At 41.6% G+C, this 20,953-nt stretch overlaps 3 protein-coding genes and 1 long non-coding RNA gene across 5 annotated transcripts in view; 1 reads left to right on the top strand and 3 right to left on the bottom strand.

The window, feature by feature from the left end:
• The window catches only part of LOC119650420, a 212,094-nt gene extending 211,253 nt beyond the window's left edge, over positions 1–841 (bottom strand). Inside the window, exon 1 of the mRNA XM_038053231.1 lies at positions 134–841. Within this exon, the coding sequence (XP_037909159.1) occupies positions 134–171 (38 nt within the window). The 5' untranslated portion in view covers positions 172–841. The remainder of the gene's footprint in view (positions 1–133) is intronic.
• Positions 842–1,481: 640 nt separating this feature from the next.
• On the bottom strand, positions 1,482–3,177 carry LOC119651626 (piggyBac transposable element-derived protein 4-like). Its single transcript, XM_038055330.1, has 2 exons — positions 3,102–3,177; positions 1,482–3,047 (listed from the first exon to the last, which is right to left on the bottom strand). The coding sequence occupies exons 1-2, from the start codon at positions 3,175–3,177 to the stop codon at positions 1,555–1,557; spliced, it is 1,569 nt and encodes a 522-aa protein (XP_037911258.1). The 3' UTR covers positions 1,482–1,554.
• A 12,879-nt stretch (positions 3,178–16,056) lies between these two features.
• LOC119647321 lies at positions 16,057–17,481 on the top strand. The gene is made up of 3 exons (XR_005248847.1): positions 16,057–16,244; positions 16,436–16,949; positions 17,063–17,481. It is a non-coding gene; the product is annotated as an uncharacterized LOC119647321 (long non-coding RNA).
• LOC119647320 (casein kinase II subunit alpha) lies at positions 16,987–20,442 on the bottom strand. Of its 2 annotated transcripts, none has more exons than XM_038048247.1 (2): positions 19,702–20,442; positions 16,987–19,642 (listed from the first exon to the last, which is right to left on the bottom strand). In XM_038048247.1, the coding sequence occupies exon 2, from the start codon at positions 19,515–19,517 to the stop codon at positions 18,489–18,491; it is 1,029 nt and encodes a 342-aa protein (XP_037904175.1). In that variant the 5' UTR covers positions 19,518–19,642; positions 19,702–20,442; the 3' UTR covers positions 16,987–18,488. The 2 variants fall into 2 exon arrangements, with proteins under 2 accessions (XP_037904175.1, XP_037904174.1); XM_038048246.1 differs by having other exon boundaries at positions 16,987–19,639.
• Positions 20,443–20,953: the final 511 nt, after the last annotated feature.

Raw genomic sequence — 20,953 nt, 5'->3', positions numbered from 1 at the left:
ACCCAAACAAGCTACTCCCGACTACAATGTTCCATTGTTCAATCTGCATGTCATATCCCCCACATCTCTTGAAACGACAGAAAGGATAACGAGAATGGCGAAGCGATTCTTCGCGAGCAGATTCCGTACTTACTTGCAGCGTGATGCCATTTTCAAGCAACACACTTCCATGGCTCCAGATAGGCTGAGGGTTGCTCTGCTCCCCTGCGACTTGTGCGATGTTGGCTATGCCCTCCTTTCAGGTCCCTTCTTCAGTGTGCGACGCTGCGCCACTTCGGTTCGATTTCTATGTGCAATTTGTTATCCAATTGGGGCCAGGCGCTTCACCGACAACGAGCAATATGACAACCGATTGAATGGGCACCGAAGGACGAGGCACCGGGACACACTCCACGGCCGCAGCACTATGTCACTATCAACACTATCCTTCCCCCTAATTTCCTCCCGATTGGATTTCTTCTCCTTCCGTCACCAACGCAATTTAGGCACTTTTCTCTGCTGGGAGTACACCGAATCTTGGGGAATTTTCTGCACGCACTATCGCTTCCGCTTCACTTCCGCCACCGGAACGAGAACTTCTAGAATTGTTAGCATTCGCAAAGGTCTCACCACGCTAGCAGTAACGCTCGCACAATTGTTTACTGAATTCTCGCTGAGCCAGGAAAAACTGAAAAGACACAACAAACATGAGCGACGGTCCGTTGCAGACTGGTTGGAGCAACTGGAAACCCATTCGTATCAGAAGTTGGCCGTACGGCGACCGGCTGATAGTGGATCCAGTGAAGTATCGTCAACATTGCCAAGTGCCGTTACTGACGTAGTACTTGTGCCGCTTGTACGTGCACTCGTCCACTCCCTGGCGTGGCAGCGGGAGGGAAAACTTTCTTTGATGAAACGCCAGAAAAGCTTCGCGGATAGTATGCTTATGCGCACAGCGTGCACTCCAGTCGGTGTTTCTTCGATGCTAAGCGGTTAGATAACACCAAACTCGTTTACAAGCGGAAGCAGCACTTTTGCAAGCGCAGTTGGCGGAGACACTTTTGTGGAGACTTTGGAACAGGTGGGAGTTCGGAATTAATCGTAGACTCAAACCTAATGGAACTCGTTATTCACAGCTTTAGGAGCTTATATGGGAAGGGAGCTTGTGCACATGAACAGTTTCAGTTATGGAAAAACGAATAATAGATTTTAGAAAGTGACCGTTATGACTTCATTAAGGTTAAAGCGAGCCCACCCGCAACGAGTCATCCAGAACTATTCCTTTCGGCTCAGTGTTCACAGACTAGACAAGGTAATATCAATACGAAACGTCAAATTGCTGAGGACGTCACTTGGACCGATATAATGTATAACGAAATTTAATGAACATCTTGTATCTCTGTAACGATTATTGTTAAAGGATAGTTATGAATTAACCTTCATACGACCCTCTTTTCAACTAGCGTTGAAGGTCCTATGGTCATTTTTGACCACATGAAGAAAATGTAGAGAAATCATGAAAAAAATTCAAGAAACGATAATAATTTTTATTAGTATTCAAAACATTATATTGTTTTAACAGTCTTTGCACTTTACAATAAAGTGTCGCTTGCACACATACCTTTTACAATTGTTACAAGTAAATGAGGTTTTTATGTCTTTAGGGCAAAATTTGCATCGTCCTCTTTTGGCAGATTCCTCTTTTGTTGTTGTAGTGTTATTGGTGTCATCAGTTAAATTTCTGCTTTTCAATACAATGTCTGCAGACGCTAAGGCTCTAGGAAGAGACTTCCTCATCTGCATATATGGATTCACCAGTGCGCGACCGAGCTGCTCCAAAAAAAGTCGCCGCCTGTAGAGTTTACTTTTGTTCCAATCCGGTTCTACCTGAGTAAACAATATAAATGCATTATAACACGATATATCAATAATGTTGCAAAAAACTGCTACTGGCCATCTTTTAGTTTTTCTTTTCGTTGAGTAGCAAGCGACAAGTTTATCCAAAGTATCTACCGCACCTTTCGACGCATTATAATCTTCGATGATAAGCGGTTTTTTATTCTCCTTATTATTTATAGAATTAGTAGTATGTAGTGTGCTCTGTAAAATAACGCTTCGATTTTTCTTTGGTACATACGTAACCAACGTCGTATCTTTGGTAAATGCGAATTTCGAACTTTGTACAGGCCACTTCTTTGATTCCAAAAGAACTCTCGGAATCGAAGGTTTATTTTTTCGAATTGTTCCAACTGATGTAATCCCTCGTTTCAAGAGCTTTTGTGCAAGTTCATAGGATGTAAAAAAATTATCTACCGTAATGTTGTAACCTTTCAATCCAGCAGTCAGGTCTTGAACGACTCGCATTCCTTGATTTCTTTCTGGTGTATTGTTTATTCTTCCGGTGTAAGGTTGTATATTCCAGACGTAGCTTGTACCGCTGTCGCAAGCTACCCAATTCTTCATTCCATATTTAGCAGGTTTCATTGGCATATATTGCCTGAAAGGACATCTGCCCCTAAAGGGAACCAGCTGCTCGTCAATGGTAATATTCTTTTGCGGATTGTAGAGTTTTGGTAAAATATCTACCCACGAGTCCCACAGCTCGCGGATGGGTGCAAACTTGTCTGTTTCCCGGCGGCTACTCCTCGTGGACCGATCATCAAAACGAATGAATCGTGAGATCTTCTTGAACGTTTTGTTCGACATGACGGCTCGAAAAATTGGACGTCCTATTTCAGCATCCCACAAACTTTCAGTTGCTTCATTGTTAGATCGGTACACTCCTGCAAGAATCAAAAGTCCGATGTAAGCTCGCAAAGTTGGCGTATCGATATCTTCAAAAGTGGCTCCTAAGACTCTACGTCCTTCCCGATTCGTATTTCGCAAAATTATCGTTTCCAACTGCGGTGGTATAAATAGATCGAATGATGACTGAATATCAGAGATCCTTGAAGCGGCGTAGCGTGTTATTCCGGGTTGTAGTGATGGGTTTGTACTTCTTCGTGAATGTCGGAAAGGATGTTCGTACCATTGTATAGTTTTGTCTCTAGATAAATATTCGGGTAGGTCTTCCAGAATAATTTCTTCAAGGTCGTCGTCCGAAACTTCAATTTCTTCATCGCCCGATTCATAATCTTCAATTTCGGATACTTCCTCGTCCTCGTCACTAAAACTCTCCGCTACTTCGATAAAGTCCATGCTTTTATGCAACTAAACTATACGGCAACGATTTACCAAATGATACACTTGTTCAATGACCTCGCGCTTTTATAGCCCTTCGAGGATGATGCAATACATTGCACGCTATGTGCAATAAGATGATGAAATACATTGCAACACATATAGGATGCTATGCAATACAAGAAAACAATTTTCCTATTGGAATTTATCCCCAGAATTCGCAAAATTCATTCGATTGGTCGTTTTTGACCCAAGGAACTTAAACGTAACATTTTTTACTGTGCAAGAACGGAGCATTTTTTTAAAATACTCTGGTGTCTAACATGTTTAGGAAGAAAATAAATTATCAGTTACCATATTTAAAGTTCATTGAATAACAAACAGCTAATACAGAGTCAACGAAAAATCAATTTTGGTCAGAAATGACCAGAAGAACGTATGAAGGTTAAGATTTGTAGGTAACATCTCTATCTATGAATAAAGTCCATATCCATTCCAATTCCAATTTGGTAAGAAGATAGAGACAGCAATAAAAAAATAACTGTTTGACGTTGACAACCAACGGAATATCTTTAGCGCAGGAAATGTCTTTTTAAGTAACTTTTGTCACTAAAAATTTTATCTCCATTTAGCCTTTTGAATATTTCCTCTAATTTGAAGATGGATTCAAGAAAGTATTGATTTGGTTTCTTCAGGCCACATTCAGATCGTTCGTCGACCCAGTTATATGGAGAAGAATGTGAATTTTCATTGTTCCCCCTTTGATTCGGCATTTTTTAATAATAAACCGCGCCAAATTTTCTAACGCCTGTCATTTCGTCGAAACTGATCCCGCTCCACTGTCGTCAGCAGTTTTCGCTAAATCAGTTAACTTTTGTTCATGATGAACATATCGCTGAATTTTTCTTTCGTATCGTCCATACTGCTGTGCGCATTAACCTTTTGGGCAGTAGCTGATCACCCTATGAAGAAATAGAAATGGATAAGTGGAACTCATCTTATAAGGAAAACTCGCATTTTTTAATTGACAAGATGATACGTTGTGCACTTTATCGATGTTGTCCAACTACAACTACGTATTACCTAAGATGGTTGACCTTAGTCAGTACTTAAACTCCAATTCTGTGGAATGATCATGAAAGCCGCCTTTCGATCGCTCCAATTCGTCTTGATTTATTTTTCTTTCAAATATTATTGCAATTTTGGAAGAAAGTTAGTATTGCTAAAAATTCCTATTTGAAATGTTAGCAAATTCTTCGAGCGGTTTATTTTCATATTCTTTATTAGATCACTCATTACAGAATCCCGATCTTCGAGCCTTGATCTAATTAAAAACGTCGAACCAATCATTAGTGATTTTGAACAATTCACTGCATTCTATTGCACAATCCGAACGAAGAGTACCTACTGATACGCATCTCGTTATGGCTTTTAAATTCAAAATTTTATTGGCTGAGTATTTACGAACTTACACTTTGTACTCAAACCAGAATCAGTGAAATAATTCAACATCCACATCAACGGCGCAACAACCGATATTTGGTCTAGACCTGCCTCAATGAGGAACTCCAGACACCTCGGTTTCGCGCCGAGGTCCGCCAATTCGATATCCCTAAAAGCTATCTGGCGTCCTGACCTGCGTCATCGCTCCATTTCAAGCAGGGTCTGCCTCATCTTCTTTTTCTACCATAGATATTGTCCTTATAGACTTTCCGGGCTGGATCATTCTCATCCGTATGGAATAAGCGACCCGCCCACCGTAGCCTGTTGAGCCCAATTTTATCCACAACTTGACGGTCGTAATATCACTCATAGATTCCGTCGTTATGTAGGCTACGGAATCGTCCATCCTCATGTAGGGGGCCAAAAATTCTTCGGAGGATTCTTCTCTCGAACGCGGCCTAGAGTTCGCATTTTTTCTGGTTAAGAACCCAGGTCTCCGAGGAATACATAAGGACTGGAAAGATCATAGTCCTGTACAGTAAGGGCTTTAACCTTATGGTGAGACGTTTCGAGCGAAACAGTTTTTGTAAGCTGAAATAAACTCTGTTGGCTGCCAACAACTGTGCGCGCATTTCATCATCATAGCTGTTATCGGTTGTGATTTTCGACCCTCCTCTCTTTATTATTCTAAACTGACCAGTGCGATTTGATGCTGTTGGTTTTTGGCGCAGACGTTTCCACCGTGTACTACTTGACTGTTGAAATCTTCAAGTATGATTTTGATATCATACTTGGGACAGGCTTCGAGGGTCCGTTCAACTGCCTCGGGCGTGAACGTTTATGAGGCTTATATTTCTAAATTTGCCTCGCAAACCCAGAGTGCATAACCGTTCGTTTATATTTGCAAAGCCGATAACAGCAGGTTTCATTTTTTGGCTGACTAAGAAACCTCACATGGTTTACTGGATGGAAATATATGGTGTAGTGGCTTTCCTCCAGGAAACCGATTCCTGTTCAGCGCATCTCTTGCAACGCTGTTACATCAGCATTATATTGGGACAGGGTATCGACTAGCTGCTGAACAGCATTTGGTCTGTACTGGGAGCGCATTTCCATGAGAAAATGGGCAAATCGTTATTCCGTTGTTGTTGCCAGGTTTGTCGTTTTGAAATTCATCCTGTCCGAGGCTCCATCTCCACCCTTGAGTGAAAAAATAGAACGTTCTGTTTGTAGACATCTAATTATTTTTTTATTGTAAACTTTAGGTTGCCTGTTTTCTCGTTGTAGCTCCAATATTTCCAATTCTTTGCCACAATCTTGATCAACCCTGTTTTAAGCAATTTATTTAGATTAGCGAAACAAATATACTTCCACCCTAATGTTAACTTACTCTCTTTGAACCTTGGCGTCTTTACGAGTTGCTTGAACAGGCGAATACTTTCTACTTCGCTCCGACAACTTGCAATATCTTTTTGCCTTTAATAGAATTAACGAAAATTAAATTTGAATTTATTTATTTATCTGTTTGAAGAGTGCTAAGCCCACCATCAACTTAATGGTGGACTACATTAAGTGCACAGCAATTTGCTATACCACTTTTTATGCGCGTACCTCTGGTTCATAGGCAAATGCCCAGTGATAAAAAAGAGGAAAAGGCTAGACGGTTTCGTCGAAGAAGGACGCACAGCGAATAAACATAAGTAGAATACAATCCCTGACTATTGCTTTTCGGTCACGCTACCGACCAGATGAAGGCCAGGTAGCATCTTATGAACGATCTCGGTGATGTTTTGATACAATTTAATAAATTAGTTTAATAAAAATTATATACAAAATAATTGTTATCGTTTCGATGCTTGTAGTTCTTCTAAATAAAATAAAACTAGAGAGCTACTTACTCTCATCCTCAGTACTTTAGCTACCACCACCATTTAGAATCATTCTTTCCTCCTTTAATGTTAAATACTGTCAAAATTTCAATAAATTCGTACAAGCACTTTTTTAGAAAAGGGAACAAATATAGGAGATGATTTCCCATAGGGATAACCTTGCTACCCACTCCCCTCAATTACGTCTATCTCTGTACCGTAATAAATGTCTCCTTTGAAAAGAGATCATTTTTATTTCTGCACTATTCTGCATTTCTCATATGCACATAATAAATGCGGAAAGAAAGGAGTGTTTATTTTCGAGAGAATATATCACATCTCCACTTTTATTTTGTACTAAGCTTTTGTTCCTTTTTAGTCTTTAGTTTCAAAATATAAATTTCAAGAAAAACATATTTGTTTCATTTTATATGAAAGGAAATTATGCCCATATTCCGAGAGAATCCCATCCTAGATATGTACATTAAATTAACTTCAGGTAACATAAAATTTTATTATTTTACTATTGTACTGTGGGAATATCACCTGAGCTCCCAAAAGGTCAGCCTAAACAGCGGTGGCTTGATACGCTCTATGGGGACTTAAAGGCCTCGCGATTACATCCGCATCATGCATTTGATAAAGCCAAATGGCGAAACCGAGCGAGGTAGCTTAAGTACTGAGGAAGAGAGTAAGTAGCTCTCGAAATACGTATTTACTAACTATTAAAATATATTGTAGTAGGAGAAAGCTACCTAGTTTTATTTTTATTTAGAAGAATTACAAGCATTGGAACGATAACTATTTCTAGTAGGACACTTGGGTCTCTGTGGATTTACGTGAGTACCTGTCCGGTGGACCTAATCCTACGGTCTTCTTAAGACACTGATTGATTTTGTAATCACAATCAGACCCCCAATGAGACAAACATAACGGTACCCGTCTATAATGAATGCCTGGCTTAGTGTATTTATACTGGAAGATGCAAGACCTAGCTAAACCTCAACCGAACTTTGGAGTACGGCATCCGTGTTGAACCGCGCGTTTGAGGGCCGAAGGTCTCTTGTTCGCTTGAACGTAACCACACCCCCATGAAGCTCCCACTAGGGGGCAACCGTAAACAACCGAGCTGAATTCTAATCCTCCAGAATCTCTCCTGAAATATGTAAATTCACGGGCTATTCCAGTTACCATTGGTATAAGTATAATCTTGGTAAGGTTTTGTGACCAAAGCTACTTCAAATGAGTCCCCGTGCAAACTCGGGTCTGATCGCCCTAATAGGCTATGGGATATCCGCCTACTGCATCACGGCCGGCAAACCAAAATGAATACAGTATTTCCCGGTGCCACCACAAGAAAGTTCTCCACGGGTTGCTGCCCCGTCTTCCTCACCGCCACCTTAAGCACCACCCAGCAGAACAGAACAGGTTTGTAAAAATTATTGCGAGGTTGGTTCTGGCTCTTGCTTGAGGGCTTTGATCAACTTCCTCAGTAGTATTCAGTGCTCCGATGGATTTCCAAGTAGGAGCGCTTTTTAATGTAATTTAATTGTTTATTGCAAAAAAAGTTTTTTCAAAGTCTGATATCAGCCATAGATGGACAAACAGCTACGTTGGTGAAAAATACATTAAATTTTTCTTTAGATTGGTCACGGCATAACTTAGCTTCATAATATAGAAGCCATTTATCGATCATTATTCTACTTAATGGTGCGTCCAAGTTGCGTGGTTTTCGTTCCCGATATATTCAGCGTTACTGAAGGATTTTAAATTTCGGAAAAACCTCATTTCCTCCTCCTCCCATAAGGAAGCCAGGCTGCCCAACTTTCGCCTTTATACTTTTACTTCCCAGCATACCATCATCCACATTATCGAACACTAATAGATCGACTGAATACTCAATTCTGGGATGTGTTAACTAAACCAATTGACGAAGGAGTTCTGATTGAAAAACACTCAAGGCACAGAGGCTATTTTTTTCCCCAAGCCTCTCTCTATGACTGTATTATATCATAGTAAAAATGTTACTTCCGAAAGCAACCACTGTTCACGTTTCCTGCACTCATTTTGCTTGGGCAAATTCCCCTACTCTGTGTGTTAATAACATCGAATTTCGCTACTAAATTCAGTTAAATATCCAAGTTCCCAATTAGTTTGTACGAGCCTTCCCCGTTGACGTTGTCTTGCCTTGATAACCTTTTCCTGACCAAAGTTGATCAGGGCATCTGTCTATCTTGTTTCCATGACCCGATTTTCAACAAAATCACTTTCCGTGGTCTTTATAGAAAAGTACTCAAAGTACTCATTTACAAAAGTTTTACTTACCTTACTGAAAACCACAGTCCTACATCTCCTCTACTCCTACTTCTTAATCTTTGGAAGAATACGCAATTGACTGGTCATGGCTATATTATCATAAAAAAAATAAGATGAATTCGTTAAGCATCGTTCTACCGTGAGCACTTTACGATTTTTGGAACAAGCTCAACTCGTTATCTAGACTGACTCATTGAAAATAAACTGATCTCTAATTGTGATTGAAAGTGTTTCCTTTTCATTTATAACTTTTTTATTCGAAATTCCATTCAGAATCTTGATGTTATCTTCACTGAAGTGATGTCATTAGTCGTCCTTCAGGCATTCCTCGTATATTCCTTGAGAGCTTGGGTTTATGGCAAACCAAAATGCAAACTCTTAATTGCATTCCAGAGGAGAATTCTCCGAAGAATTTTTGATCCACTACAAAGGGATGAATGATCCCGTAGCGTACACATCGAAGAAACCTCTGAGCGATATCGTGACCATTTGATTGTCGATAAAATCCGGCTCAATAGACTGCTGTGCACCGGGTAATCTATGTTAATCTGTATTGGTGAAAATGATGCAGCCCAGAAAGTCCATGTAGGCGATATCTATAGTAAAAAAAGAAAGCACACCAGATTTTGCCTCATTGATGATACGGCATAGGACTGAATGCCACGAACTTGGTAAGGATATTGATTTGGTGACCCTCGACAAAAACCGTGATGTTTGGGATTCCTTACTAAGCAAGATTAAACCAGGAACTTACTCTTGCGACGTTCGACTTTATTTCTCTCCCATAATTAAGAGCTGTCGCGCCACTCTCCCCATTTACTTCAAAATTAACTTCTACCATGTTAAGTATACTAAACGACTTTGTACCGCCAATCTCCCCACGATCAAATCTGTATAGGCATCTTTCTCACAATCGAAACGTTCTACCAGCTTCGGAGGTTATTTCGCTCTATAATAGACATTCTTTATTTTCGATGTCTCCAAATTTTTTATAGCGAAAATGAATCAACTTTGTACCAGGAGCAAGCTATTAATCATGAAAATGCTTACAATTTGAAAAGGGAGTCACAAATGGGCTACGTCCTATTCGGGCGCTTCATATTCAAGTCATACCTACTTTGGGCCTTTTATTAATAAATCAATACAGACTACTAACTTTAAACATTATTATGGCCTCCTCCACATGTTGCGTTTCTAGGAAAATAATTTGGCAAATGGACACGTATACAGGTACCAGCTAAAAATCATAGGGACACCCATATCATTTCTTTTTTTCATTGAAATTGTTAAAAAAAACAGCCTCCTTTTTTTCATATTGTAATGGTCGTGCTATACCATCAGTCAAATAGTGTTCTACCCTCTTTAATAACCAGATTGAGGAATTCTCTGAGTTAAAGGGTTGGGTCTCAGCTGCCATAGCAGAGTGCCGTGAATTCATACTAAAAACAACATTTTTTACCTACTATAATTTTGTTATTAATTGTAAGAATTCCGCAAAACTTTCCAATGTATTATAGTACTGTAACAGTTGGGTTTCGTTGGTGGGCTAACACACAAGTGGCGCTACTAGTATCAAATCCATATGATTTTTAAGTTAACCCTAACCTTCGAAAGACACGTGTACAAATTTAACAGCTGCTGCACTATTAATTTGTGAGATAGAGCATTTTTAGTGAAGCAACCTTTATTAGTTTAAAGAAAATGAATGAAAAGAATTCTGTGTCAATAAAGCATTGATTTTTGGCGAAAAAAAATACTCTTGAAACCAAGACTTGGCTTCATAAACATTTTTCGAACTTTGCACCACAAAAATCAACCGTTGGGAACTGGTTTGCTAAGTTTAAATGAGGCGAAATGAGCACCGAGAACGATGCATGCATCAAAGAAGTCCATAAAATAATTTTGGATGACCGCAAAGTGAAGTTAATCGAGATAGCTGAGGTTCTAAAGATATCAAACAAACGAGTTGGGCATATCGTGCATGAATGTTTGGTATGTTATCGAAAAATTGTATGAATGCTATAATCATTGTATTGCCCAAAATGCAACCATATTGAATAATAAATTTAAATTTTATCAAAAAAAAAAATTTTTTTTTATCTATCTTAACCTACGAACTTTTCAGCTCACTTGCTACATTTATGAAAATGAATGAAAAAGGCCTATAATCTTTTTGTTTTATTTTTTTTTTTTCCTTTTATTTCTACCTGAGTAGATCATTAAATATATGCCAAAGCCGCTATGAACAGAGAAAAACGAAAAATATGTACCTACGTGGTACGGAAATGCCAGACCACATATACCAAACCGAAGATAGATAGATGCTCGCTCATGTTCAGAAACATCCACTTCCCTCATTTCTCACCCGGCCTAAACACAATTGAAAATTTTTTGGAAGAGCTGGAACGCAGAGGTTGAAGGGTGGTATGTACTAAGGAGGGCTACAGATTCAACTACCTGGGTAATAAACCCTGATTTAATACCTACTAAATTCTACTCTCACCTCCGCACGTTGGTAACGCCGGGGCAATCCAAACCAGAAGAGAAAGAATGAATAGCGAGTACCCTGCGCTGTAAAACAGAGATGAGCCGAGTGACCCTTCAAGTTGGGAGCTATCCAATATACTGACAATCTTTTAACAGTATGGCTATTGTCAGGGAATCCGAAATTGAGCCTCGGATCGGATCAAAAATGCAAAGACGACTAAGACAACGGAAAAGGAGTATGAGTTTGAAGCTTGAAACGTGCGTCCCTATTCACAACTGGCACTCTCAGAGCTCTCATTGAAAAGGTCAAAAAGAAGAAAATATGTAGATATCTTGGCGGTCCAGGAAACGAAATTATTAGATAATGAGGTATTTGACTATTGAACGCACACTATTTGTAAAAGCGGAAAAAGTCTGGAACGGAAGAATGTGATATAGATTTTGTTGCCTACAACATAACAAACTTCAAGCTGAAAAACGAAAGAGTTGATGCGCTTCAAATAAAAACTAAACTTTCGGCTAACCAACGTATATGTTCCAACAGAAAACGACGTTCAACCAGATTGTCACATCCTCATTGACAAACGGGCTGCATCCAGCCAGCTATCAAGCTGGATATAGAAAAGCTGCAAAATGAAAAAATGGCATCGAAAAATGTCGGACTGTTAGAACTAATCCTGCAGATAACACTGAAGTAGTGTTGAACCAGATAAAACAGGACTTAAGACTGCTGCACATAAAACCTTTTAACAAGAAACTCGGCACAAACGGAACGAATGGTTTGACAGAGAAAAACGCTGTATATAAACAATATCAGGAGCGGTCGACAAGAGCCAAACGAGACAAGTAGAACTATAACGAACCCTTGACAAAAGCTGCAAACGTACACTGGCCCTATTTACAAAAGTGGTGACAATCATAGAGGTATATCGTTGTTGTGTACATGTTGCAAAGTGGTTTTGAAAGGAATCGAAAGAAGGCTTGAACTCTTCTTAAAAAAAATATTGTTGACGAATACCATGTAGGATTTTAACGTGAAAAGTTCACGATTGATCAGATATTCTCAGTAAAGCAGATACTGGAGAAATGATGGGAATATAATGTTGATACCAACCAAATTTTCATTGACTTCGAAAAGATATTGTCTGAATTTTTAGTTCCAACGCGACTCATCAGAATGACAATCAGTCTAGCACTCGCGTAAAGCTATAAATGCAACTAAAAAAATGTTTTGCCACAGCCTCCGAATTAAAACTTAAAAATCGATCACTGCCGCCTCTCAGCCTTGATGAATGTCGAAACATATAGGGGACCAATATAGACTCGGATCACTATCTTGTTGGCATAGTGCCCCGAGCTCGAATAACAACACCACCCGGAATCCCCTCTGACAATCAGATGAGAATTAACATTGAAGCCATCCACAACACCGCTCTCATATAAGGGGGAAATGGATACCGCAATAACCGCAGTCAACATCCCCCTGGGATATATCCTCTCCCCCTGGAGATGAAGCATCAACAAATGATCTTCACAATCACCTGACGAACGTTATCATAAATACGATCACAAACATACTTGGTCCTAGCCGCAAAAAGAGTCGGAACGGTTGGTACGACGATGAATGTAAGCTAGCAATGGAAGGGAAAAATGCTGCATACCGAGTAATGTTGCATTCTCAAGGACGCGGGTACGCGCGGAGACTTATCACGAACTCCGTCGAGCGGAGAAGCGACTTCACAGGCGGGAAAGGCAAGCCTAGCAGAACCAGGACTGCGAACTCGAAAAGTACAGAGAACAACCGCACCAGGCGCGCAAGTTTTACAAATAAGTTAGCAGGATGAATCCTTACACACCTCGATGCTCATCTTGCCGAGACAAAAAACGGAATCTGATTTTCTACAGAATGGGCATAGTTGAGTTGAGTTGAGTATTTTGATGAACTACTGAACAACCAGAACATCGGCAAGTTTGAGTCAAGTATAAAAGAAACAGTCCGTATTTTGCTAGACCGGATAGCCCCATACGCCCACAACATCCTTGGCTCATACTAAAGAGATTTCACTCCAGGCAAATCAGCAACAGATCAGAATCTTTCTCTGCGGAAAGCGATGGAAAAGCTGTTGAAATATTGACATCAGTTGCACTATCTTTTCATCGACTTTAAAGCCGCCTGTAATAGCATAGCCAGGGTAAAACTGCACACGGTCATGAGAGACTTCGGTATCCCGACGAAATTGATAAGATTGACTAAGATCACCCTGACCAATGTGCGGGGCCAGATAAAACAGCAGGGTCACTCTCAAGACCATTCTACATCAACAATGGTCTAAGACAAGGGGATGCGTCCTCTTTAGCCTGACCCTGAAAAAAAGTGATCCGTGATGCTAAGGTAAATGCGAGAGGTACGATCCTCTTTAAGTCCACCCAACTATTACCCTATGATGACAATATCGCGGCGGGCGGGTCACATAAACCGTTGGAATGAGAATGATCCTATCCGAAAAATCTATAAGGGAAATATCTACGGTAGAAAAAGAAGACGAGGCAGACCCTGCCTGAGATGGAACGATGGCGGCCAGGCAGCTTTTATGGATATCGAATTGATCGACCTCGGCGCAAAACCGGAATGTCTTGAGTTCCTTATTAAAGCAGGCCTAAATCAGATACCGGTTGTTACGCCGTTGATTATGAACGGTTTTCCCCAACATTATTTAACATTTCTAGTCTATATAATTCGATAGATAAATATCCTGGCACGATCGAAAGAGGACAAAAAGGAGACTCTGGTGAAGCTTGATGAAACAGTGAAGGAAATTGGCCTGAAAATAAACGCAAAAGATACCAAAATCGAAACATATAAAACACAACGCGACGGCAGCGAGACATTTAACCCTCAAACATACAGTTTTATTTTCACAAGCGAAAACAAGTCTAGAATGCGAGAATACGGACAGCTTTTGTCAGCCACAAGAATTCGGCCCGCAACACCATAGGCTTAATGGTACCCCTTGAACGACGTGAAAATAGTACTCATTGACAAACAAGCTGCATCCATATAGCAAATACTGGGAATAGCGGACTCACTTAAGCTATCATGTCCCATATAAAGAAGCTGCAGAATGAAGAGATCGAAATTTGTTGGAGAGATTAAGAGATAACTTCAATAGTCATAATTTAAAATCCGCCCAAAAGTGCCCAAGAGTAACAGCAGGACCATATTTTGCAGGGTTTCAGTGGAGAATATCTTATCAAAGACAAAAATCGATGGGCCCAATATTTCAAGGAATTGCTCAAAACCACAGCGCAATCTTCATTTATCGTAGAAGCAGAGGCCATACGGGCACCTGTTCCAGCACGTAACAAAGTAAATATAGATAGAACACCTGTGGAGCTACTAAAGGGTAGAAGTGTGGGTACCAAGCTTCATGAGCTTATAAGTCCTTTCTGGCCTGACGGAACTATTCGAAAGTTGACGCAAAAGTGCCATTGGCTCTATTCACAAAAAAGATGACAATTATAGAGGTATATCGTCGTTGTGTTCCAGATGGTTGCCTAAGCGGATGATATAAATATTCTGACATGATCGAAAGAGAGCGGAAAGGAAACCCTGGTGAAGTTCGAAGAAAATAACATTTTAATTCGGCCTATCCTGTATTACAGCATCGAGATGTGGACAATGAACCGGAGAGCGAAAAATCAATGCCAGAGTGGACACGATGAGAATAGAGGGGAGACAAAGGGAAGAAAGAGTGTCAACATCTCAATCTCGTTGCTCTGGGGTCGAATCCCAGTCCTCATGGTGTCTGTGTTCGTCTCGCTGCTGTAAGCTTATCACTTACACAGCGTTAAGTGTGTCGAAAGTGAAACTGAAGCATAGATTAATTGCGTGAATGCCCTACACTCCACTAAGGAGTGAACAGGAAACACTAAGACTGGGCGCTATTCAGATTGGAAAGCTCCAGTCGACCACCAGGAAACCCCCGAAACACATGGGAGGATTCAGTGGACAACGCAGGTGTCGCTCGGCTTGTGAAATCAGAGGACGCCGTCGCCCGACTGAGAAGAGTGGAGATGGAGATTCCGCGAGGCCAATAACCGACATCGAACTCTAGCGCCATAAGAGGTAAAAGGAAGGACTGTAAGGTCCGCATAGCATCACCAATAACTAAACAGTAAAAAACTCTACAGAAACCCTGGAGTGGGCTAAAGAAGGACCTGCCAAATGCTACTCTTCATTTTCCAGGTGATTTTCCGTTAGTGTCTAGATTTTCAGTTATTATATGCTGACTTTGTTCTCTTCTCGTCCTTCTAGTCAGATTTCATTGGTTCATTTCCCGGAATCCTTATCGTTTCAATAAATACGTTTATCCGTCTTTTTCAACCATTTTTCTTGCTCCACTATCGTCATTTGGTGAGGTGTATGCTGACTGTGAGCGGCTGTATACATGAGTTCCATATTCACAACCGTTTTATACAAATCGAGTGTTATTTTGCAGTCATCGATGTTTCTCAAATTACTGCCTGTAATGTATATGTATGTACGTTGCCAGATGCTGTTGAATATGCTCCACAATTAATGGCGTTTCAAAAAACTCAGGGCCTTCTGTGGAAACAACTACACAGAAAAGTGATACCTGGCCAAGGTGATTTTCACATTGAAGATACTAAATGTTGCTGCTGTTTCTTGCGTCTTTTCGTAGAACGAAACTACAGAACACATACTTGAAATACAAAGCTCCCTATCTAACTCTCTTTGATGCGTAAACTATGGAAATATTGTTTCGTTGCGGCAGTTTTCGCAAACACAATTTGCTTAACGATTCGAAGCTTATCAACAATGAATGCCATTGTACATTTCTCCGTCCATCTATTTCTATATTTTTTAGCAGAACAATGTCGTCTGAAAGAGTCAGGTTTCCTTCGAATTGGAAGTCTACTTTCTACTGTTTTCCTATTGGAGCGCGAAAGGTAGATTTCAATATTTTTTCGGTGCTTTCCTGCAGATCGGGAATGCAGTTGAGTCTTTGTAATTGGAAGAAAGTGGCCATCAAGAACTTCACTTTAGTATTGTCTTTGTATATAAAACAAAATCATATTCTATTTTCCTCGGAAGTCGAATCGTTCGTTGTATAGAAATTGCTTACCAATGTGTGTTTCAGATGACCTAATAGGAAAGTATTATGTCGCTACGTAGACTTGAAACTGGCAGGTGACCCACTTTGCTCTTCGCTATCAAAGCTATCGAATGTGGGTGCTGCAGGTAATCCTTATCTCTGCCAATTAACGAGAAATCCAACTACAAACGAGCATCAATGCAGTCGGCAATGGAAACAATACCGGGAGTACGCCTCAACCGTAATAGATATAACGATTAAGTTTAATCAGCGAAGCGTCTGCACAGCGATAGGCAGTGACGAATTATTTTGAATGTGCTGTGACGCATGCTGGCCTCATCGTGTGCGCCACCACCTATGAGTGTTTTATTTTCGTGGAGGAACAGCAAAGTGCCGTCCATTGATGAATGACGTTGTCATCTATGGAGTAGAAATATATTAGCACTGAGTGAATATGTTTAGGAAATGGTCGCGAGGAAATGCAATACTGACCAGGAGGGAGAAGGAGGCAACTACCCACAAACTACGAGGAAATAATAACCAAGGTCTAGTTTTTCAGGTTGTTGGATTTTCTTTAATGAATTAATAAATTGCTCCTCACTTGCACGAACTTTTGTTTTTTTTTTTAATTTTCACTTTTATTGTTTATATCATTTCCGTATTCTATTATAGATACATTGCCAACAATGCTCGCGACAAACCTTCATTCCACTGATGGCGCGATTCTCATCAATGATAAAAAAAATTTACAAGAACTTCAAACAACTTACATAACTTAAAGAGAAAACTGGTTGCCTGCCGAAGCGAAGCCAGGCGAAATTCCAATTCCGCTGGGGAACTGTTAGCGCAATCATAAAGCGAAAAGGCTGCCGGGGGTGCAGGACCCCCGGACGAGACCGAGCTGACACGGACGCGGATGAAAGTTCTTCGCGAGCGTTGCCCTAGACCTAGTAGAGCTCCTCGACTTAATCATCAAAAAAAGTTAGCACACAAACGGCGGTTTGCGTGGATTCTCAGTTTTTTTCTTTTTCTCATTTCTCTTGTTTTGTTTAATAGGTTATATAATATATATAGTTTTGTTATCTTTTATATTTTATTATTGTTTTATTTTTCTCCATTTTGTATTATTTCTTGTTTTAATCTAAACTAAAAGTACATTTAAATGTAAAAATTCTAATAATGCCTAGCTTGCGTGCGAGCCGCCCGGCGCTGCGCACGCTCGGCACGAGTAACAGGCGGGTCGTTGGCCACGCGTTCTTTTGTTTCTGTTCATTTAATAATAGATAATAATCAATCGCGTGCGGCGCGTCGCGCGCGCCCAGAATGTAGTATTTCGCCTGTCTCAAAGCCTATTCTAACGAAATCGGTCGATCGCTGCCTCTGTTCTGTCACAGACTGTAAAGTGGTTTCTGTTCGTTTGAACGTCTCTAGTGTATTATGCGCAAAGGTCTCGGAAAAGAGCTGACACTAAAACACATTCGGAAGTGGCGTACACATGAAAAACTTGTCGAGTTGGATTTTCAGTTTTTTAAGTTTATTTCCTTACAAATTTTGTTTGTTTTCCTTGTTTCAGTTTCCATTTGCGTGAAATGTGTGAATTTTTCCTGGGTTTCTGTTTAAATAAAAAATTTCAACATTTCATCTACATTTCTATGATATTCGATAGAATTTCGTCCTGGGCTCCCCCCGGTGGTGTGGTGGTGGCTGATCGTGTCCGCGTGTGCGACCGGGAGATGCGGCTGTGCTGGTGGATTTGGAGATGGGGCCGGCGACGGCGGAGTCAATTTGGGAATGGGACTGGCAGAGCGCCGTCGACATGATTAATGTAATTTAGCAGGACTACCTGGCCACGGACAATTTTGCTTGACACGACTTCACGCGACACGGCTCCGCGACACTGGAATTTCGAACAATCGATGGCTGGGACGAAAAGGATCGAGACACACCGCACCTCCGTTCACTCGTACTACGTATCATTGTTTGATGTTGCGAATTGTGGTTGAAAGTTTACAGTTTGTTTTGAATGTTCTCGTGTTGCTGTTCTTGTTGTAACTATTTTATTGTGGATTTAATTTTTAGCTTTCTCTATACATCATTATTATTGATTACTAGTTTTAGACGACGAATTCAGCATATTCATTTGTCCGTTGACGATCGGCAGGAAATACGGGTGCGCCATCGCCTCGCGCGCCGTGAGCCGCTCGACGTGGTCGTAGCGGAGCAGTTTGTCAAGGAAGTCTAGGGCCTCCGGCGACACTAAGTGCTGGTTGTCCGAGTGCACGAACCGCTCCCATCGCTTGCGGGAATGCCTCTGTAGAATGTCGTGGAATCGTGGATCCAATTCTATATTATATTTGTCTAGGTAGGCGTAGAGTTCTTCGGTGCCCAGCACCTTGGCGATACGTACTAGCTGATCGTAGTTGTCGTGGCCGTGAAAGAACGGCTCCTTGCGAAATATCATGGATGCCAGCATGCAGCCCAGCGACCACATGTCCAGCGAATAGTCGTACATCTGATAGTCGACGAGCAGCTCGGGGCCCTTGAAGTACCGCGAGGCGACCCGCACGTTGTACTCCTGTCCCGGGTGGTAGAACTCGGCCAGCCCCCAGTCGATGAGGCGCAGCTTGCGGTTCTCGTGGTCGATCATCACATTGTGGGGTTTCACGTCGCGATGCATGATGCCCATGCTGTGGCAGTAGTCCAGCGCCTTGAGCAGTTCAAACAGGTAGTAGCGGATCTCCAGGTCGGTGAGGGTCTGGTAGAGCTGCTTGAAGTCGGTGTTGTTGACGTGCTCGAAGATGAGGGCCGGGGTCCGCGACACGGGGTCCTTCACGACCGCCAGCAATGTGATGATGTTGGTGCCGCCCCGGAGGTTCTCCAGGATCTTGATCTCGCGCTTTATTTTCTTCTTCTTCACTGGCTTCAGGATCTTCACCACGCACTTTTCGTTGCTCGTTATGTTGATCGCCTCGAACACCTCACTGTACTTGCCCCGGCCCAGCTTGCGCACGAGCTGGTAGTCGTCCTGATTGCCCCAGTCCACCACGTAGTTCTCGTAGTCCCAGTACTCGTCGGGCTTCTGTGCATTCACGTCCGTGTAGACGCGGGCCGCGCTGGGAAGAGTCATTTTCGTCTGCTGCAGTTGCCGGCCGAACTGGCGGTAAGTGTTGCGAACTGAGTCCTCTGCGTTGTCGTCCCGGCTGGCGGTGTCCCCGGTGCCCCACGACCAGTTGTCTTCTCGCGATGGCGCTGCTAAGAGCGAACCTTGACAAAATAAGCGGCTACGGTTTAAACTAAAAACAGTACTCAACCTCACAAGCGCTCGGCACTGAATCTTGGCTGCTTTTTGGGCTGGCTGTGATCGCTTCTCAGAACGCCCGAAGACATAAGTTCTCCGTTGTCAATTTTTGCGCCGACCCTGCTGCCGCCGTGCCGCCTTTCTCGCGCTACGCCCGCCGCAACACTCGCTCGAGCACGGCACTTCTTGCAAGTCCGCCTGTCCAACACGGGCGCCGACCACTTTTCAGTCACACACTCCGCAACGCGATCGCGAAAGGTGCAGAAAAAATTTCCTCGCACACGGATTTTCCCTACTTGCCAAAAAGTTTCGCTCGCGACCGCCCACAAAATAATCAATTTTCCGCACAACTTATGAGTTAGAACGACTAAAAAACTTGGTTTACGGAATCTTCTGCAAATTTTAAAGGGTTTTCCTCGTGCCGATTTTCCCGATTTTCGTATTCTACGGAAGAAGCCAGGTTATGGAATCAAGATGGAGGCGACATTAGTCGGCAACCACACTGACATCTAATGGCCGTACGTCGTGCTTCTTTATGAATTCCCAGCGAAAATGACGTTGCTAGGCAGATGGCGAATTGCGCGAGGACGTTGGGTGGACGAATCGTTTCGTGTGTATTCGCTCTCAGGCTTGATGTTTGTTGTTAAAAGCGTTTCTCAATTGTCTCGCGGAAAAATTAGCAACACAACAACGACATGGAATTATGCACGAAATGACGTTTTACGAGATGTTTTCCAAGTTGACTGAGACGAAAATGGGCGGGAAAGTGGCTTTTGATTTTGCAACGGCGACTGCAGTTAAAACAAAGTTTTGCAACGAGACCCCCAAACATGCAGGCGAATAGCAGTTTTTCGCCCACTACAGCTAAAATCTATCCTTCCGGAGAGAAGTTCATCTGATTCATGACTAAAGAATTCCATTTTATTATCGGTTCCACAATAACATCCTCGACGGGAAATTCCTCTACTTACATTCAAAAGTCATCATTTAATTCTTTGGAATGCCACATTTCCCATTTCGCATCGAATCTTTTTACGAATCAAAGTTAAGTGCTTACATGTCCTAATTTTAATTGTTTACGTGACATTTCGGTTGAATGCAAAAATTGGCATTGCCAGGTGCGGCACGTGTCAGCGCCAAATTTGCAAAATTTTCGGTTCACTTTCAGCGCCAATTTATTCAGCAACTTTCTCGAGAGCGTGTGAATTCAAAATCAGTTATAAACGGTCGTTTGAAAATTGCATTTTCAAACTTTAAATTTTGAA

The sequence above is a fragment of the Hermetia illucens genome, chromosome 1, assembly GCF_905115235.1.
Source record: "Hermetia illucens chromosome 1, iHerIll2.2.curated.20191125, whole genome shotgun sequence".
In the NCBI taxonomy this organism is placed as follows: domain Eukaryota; kingdom Metazoa; phylum Arthropoda; class Insecta; order Diptera; family Stratiomyidae; genus Hermetia; species Hermetia illucens.
This window is presented reverse-complemented; position numbering and strand designations above follow the sequence as displayed.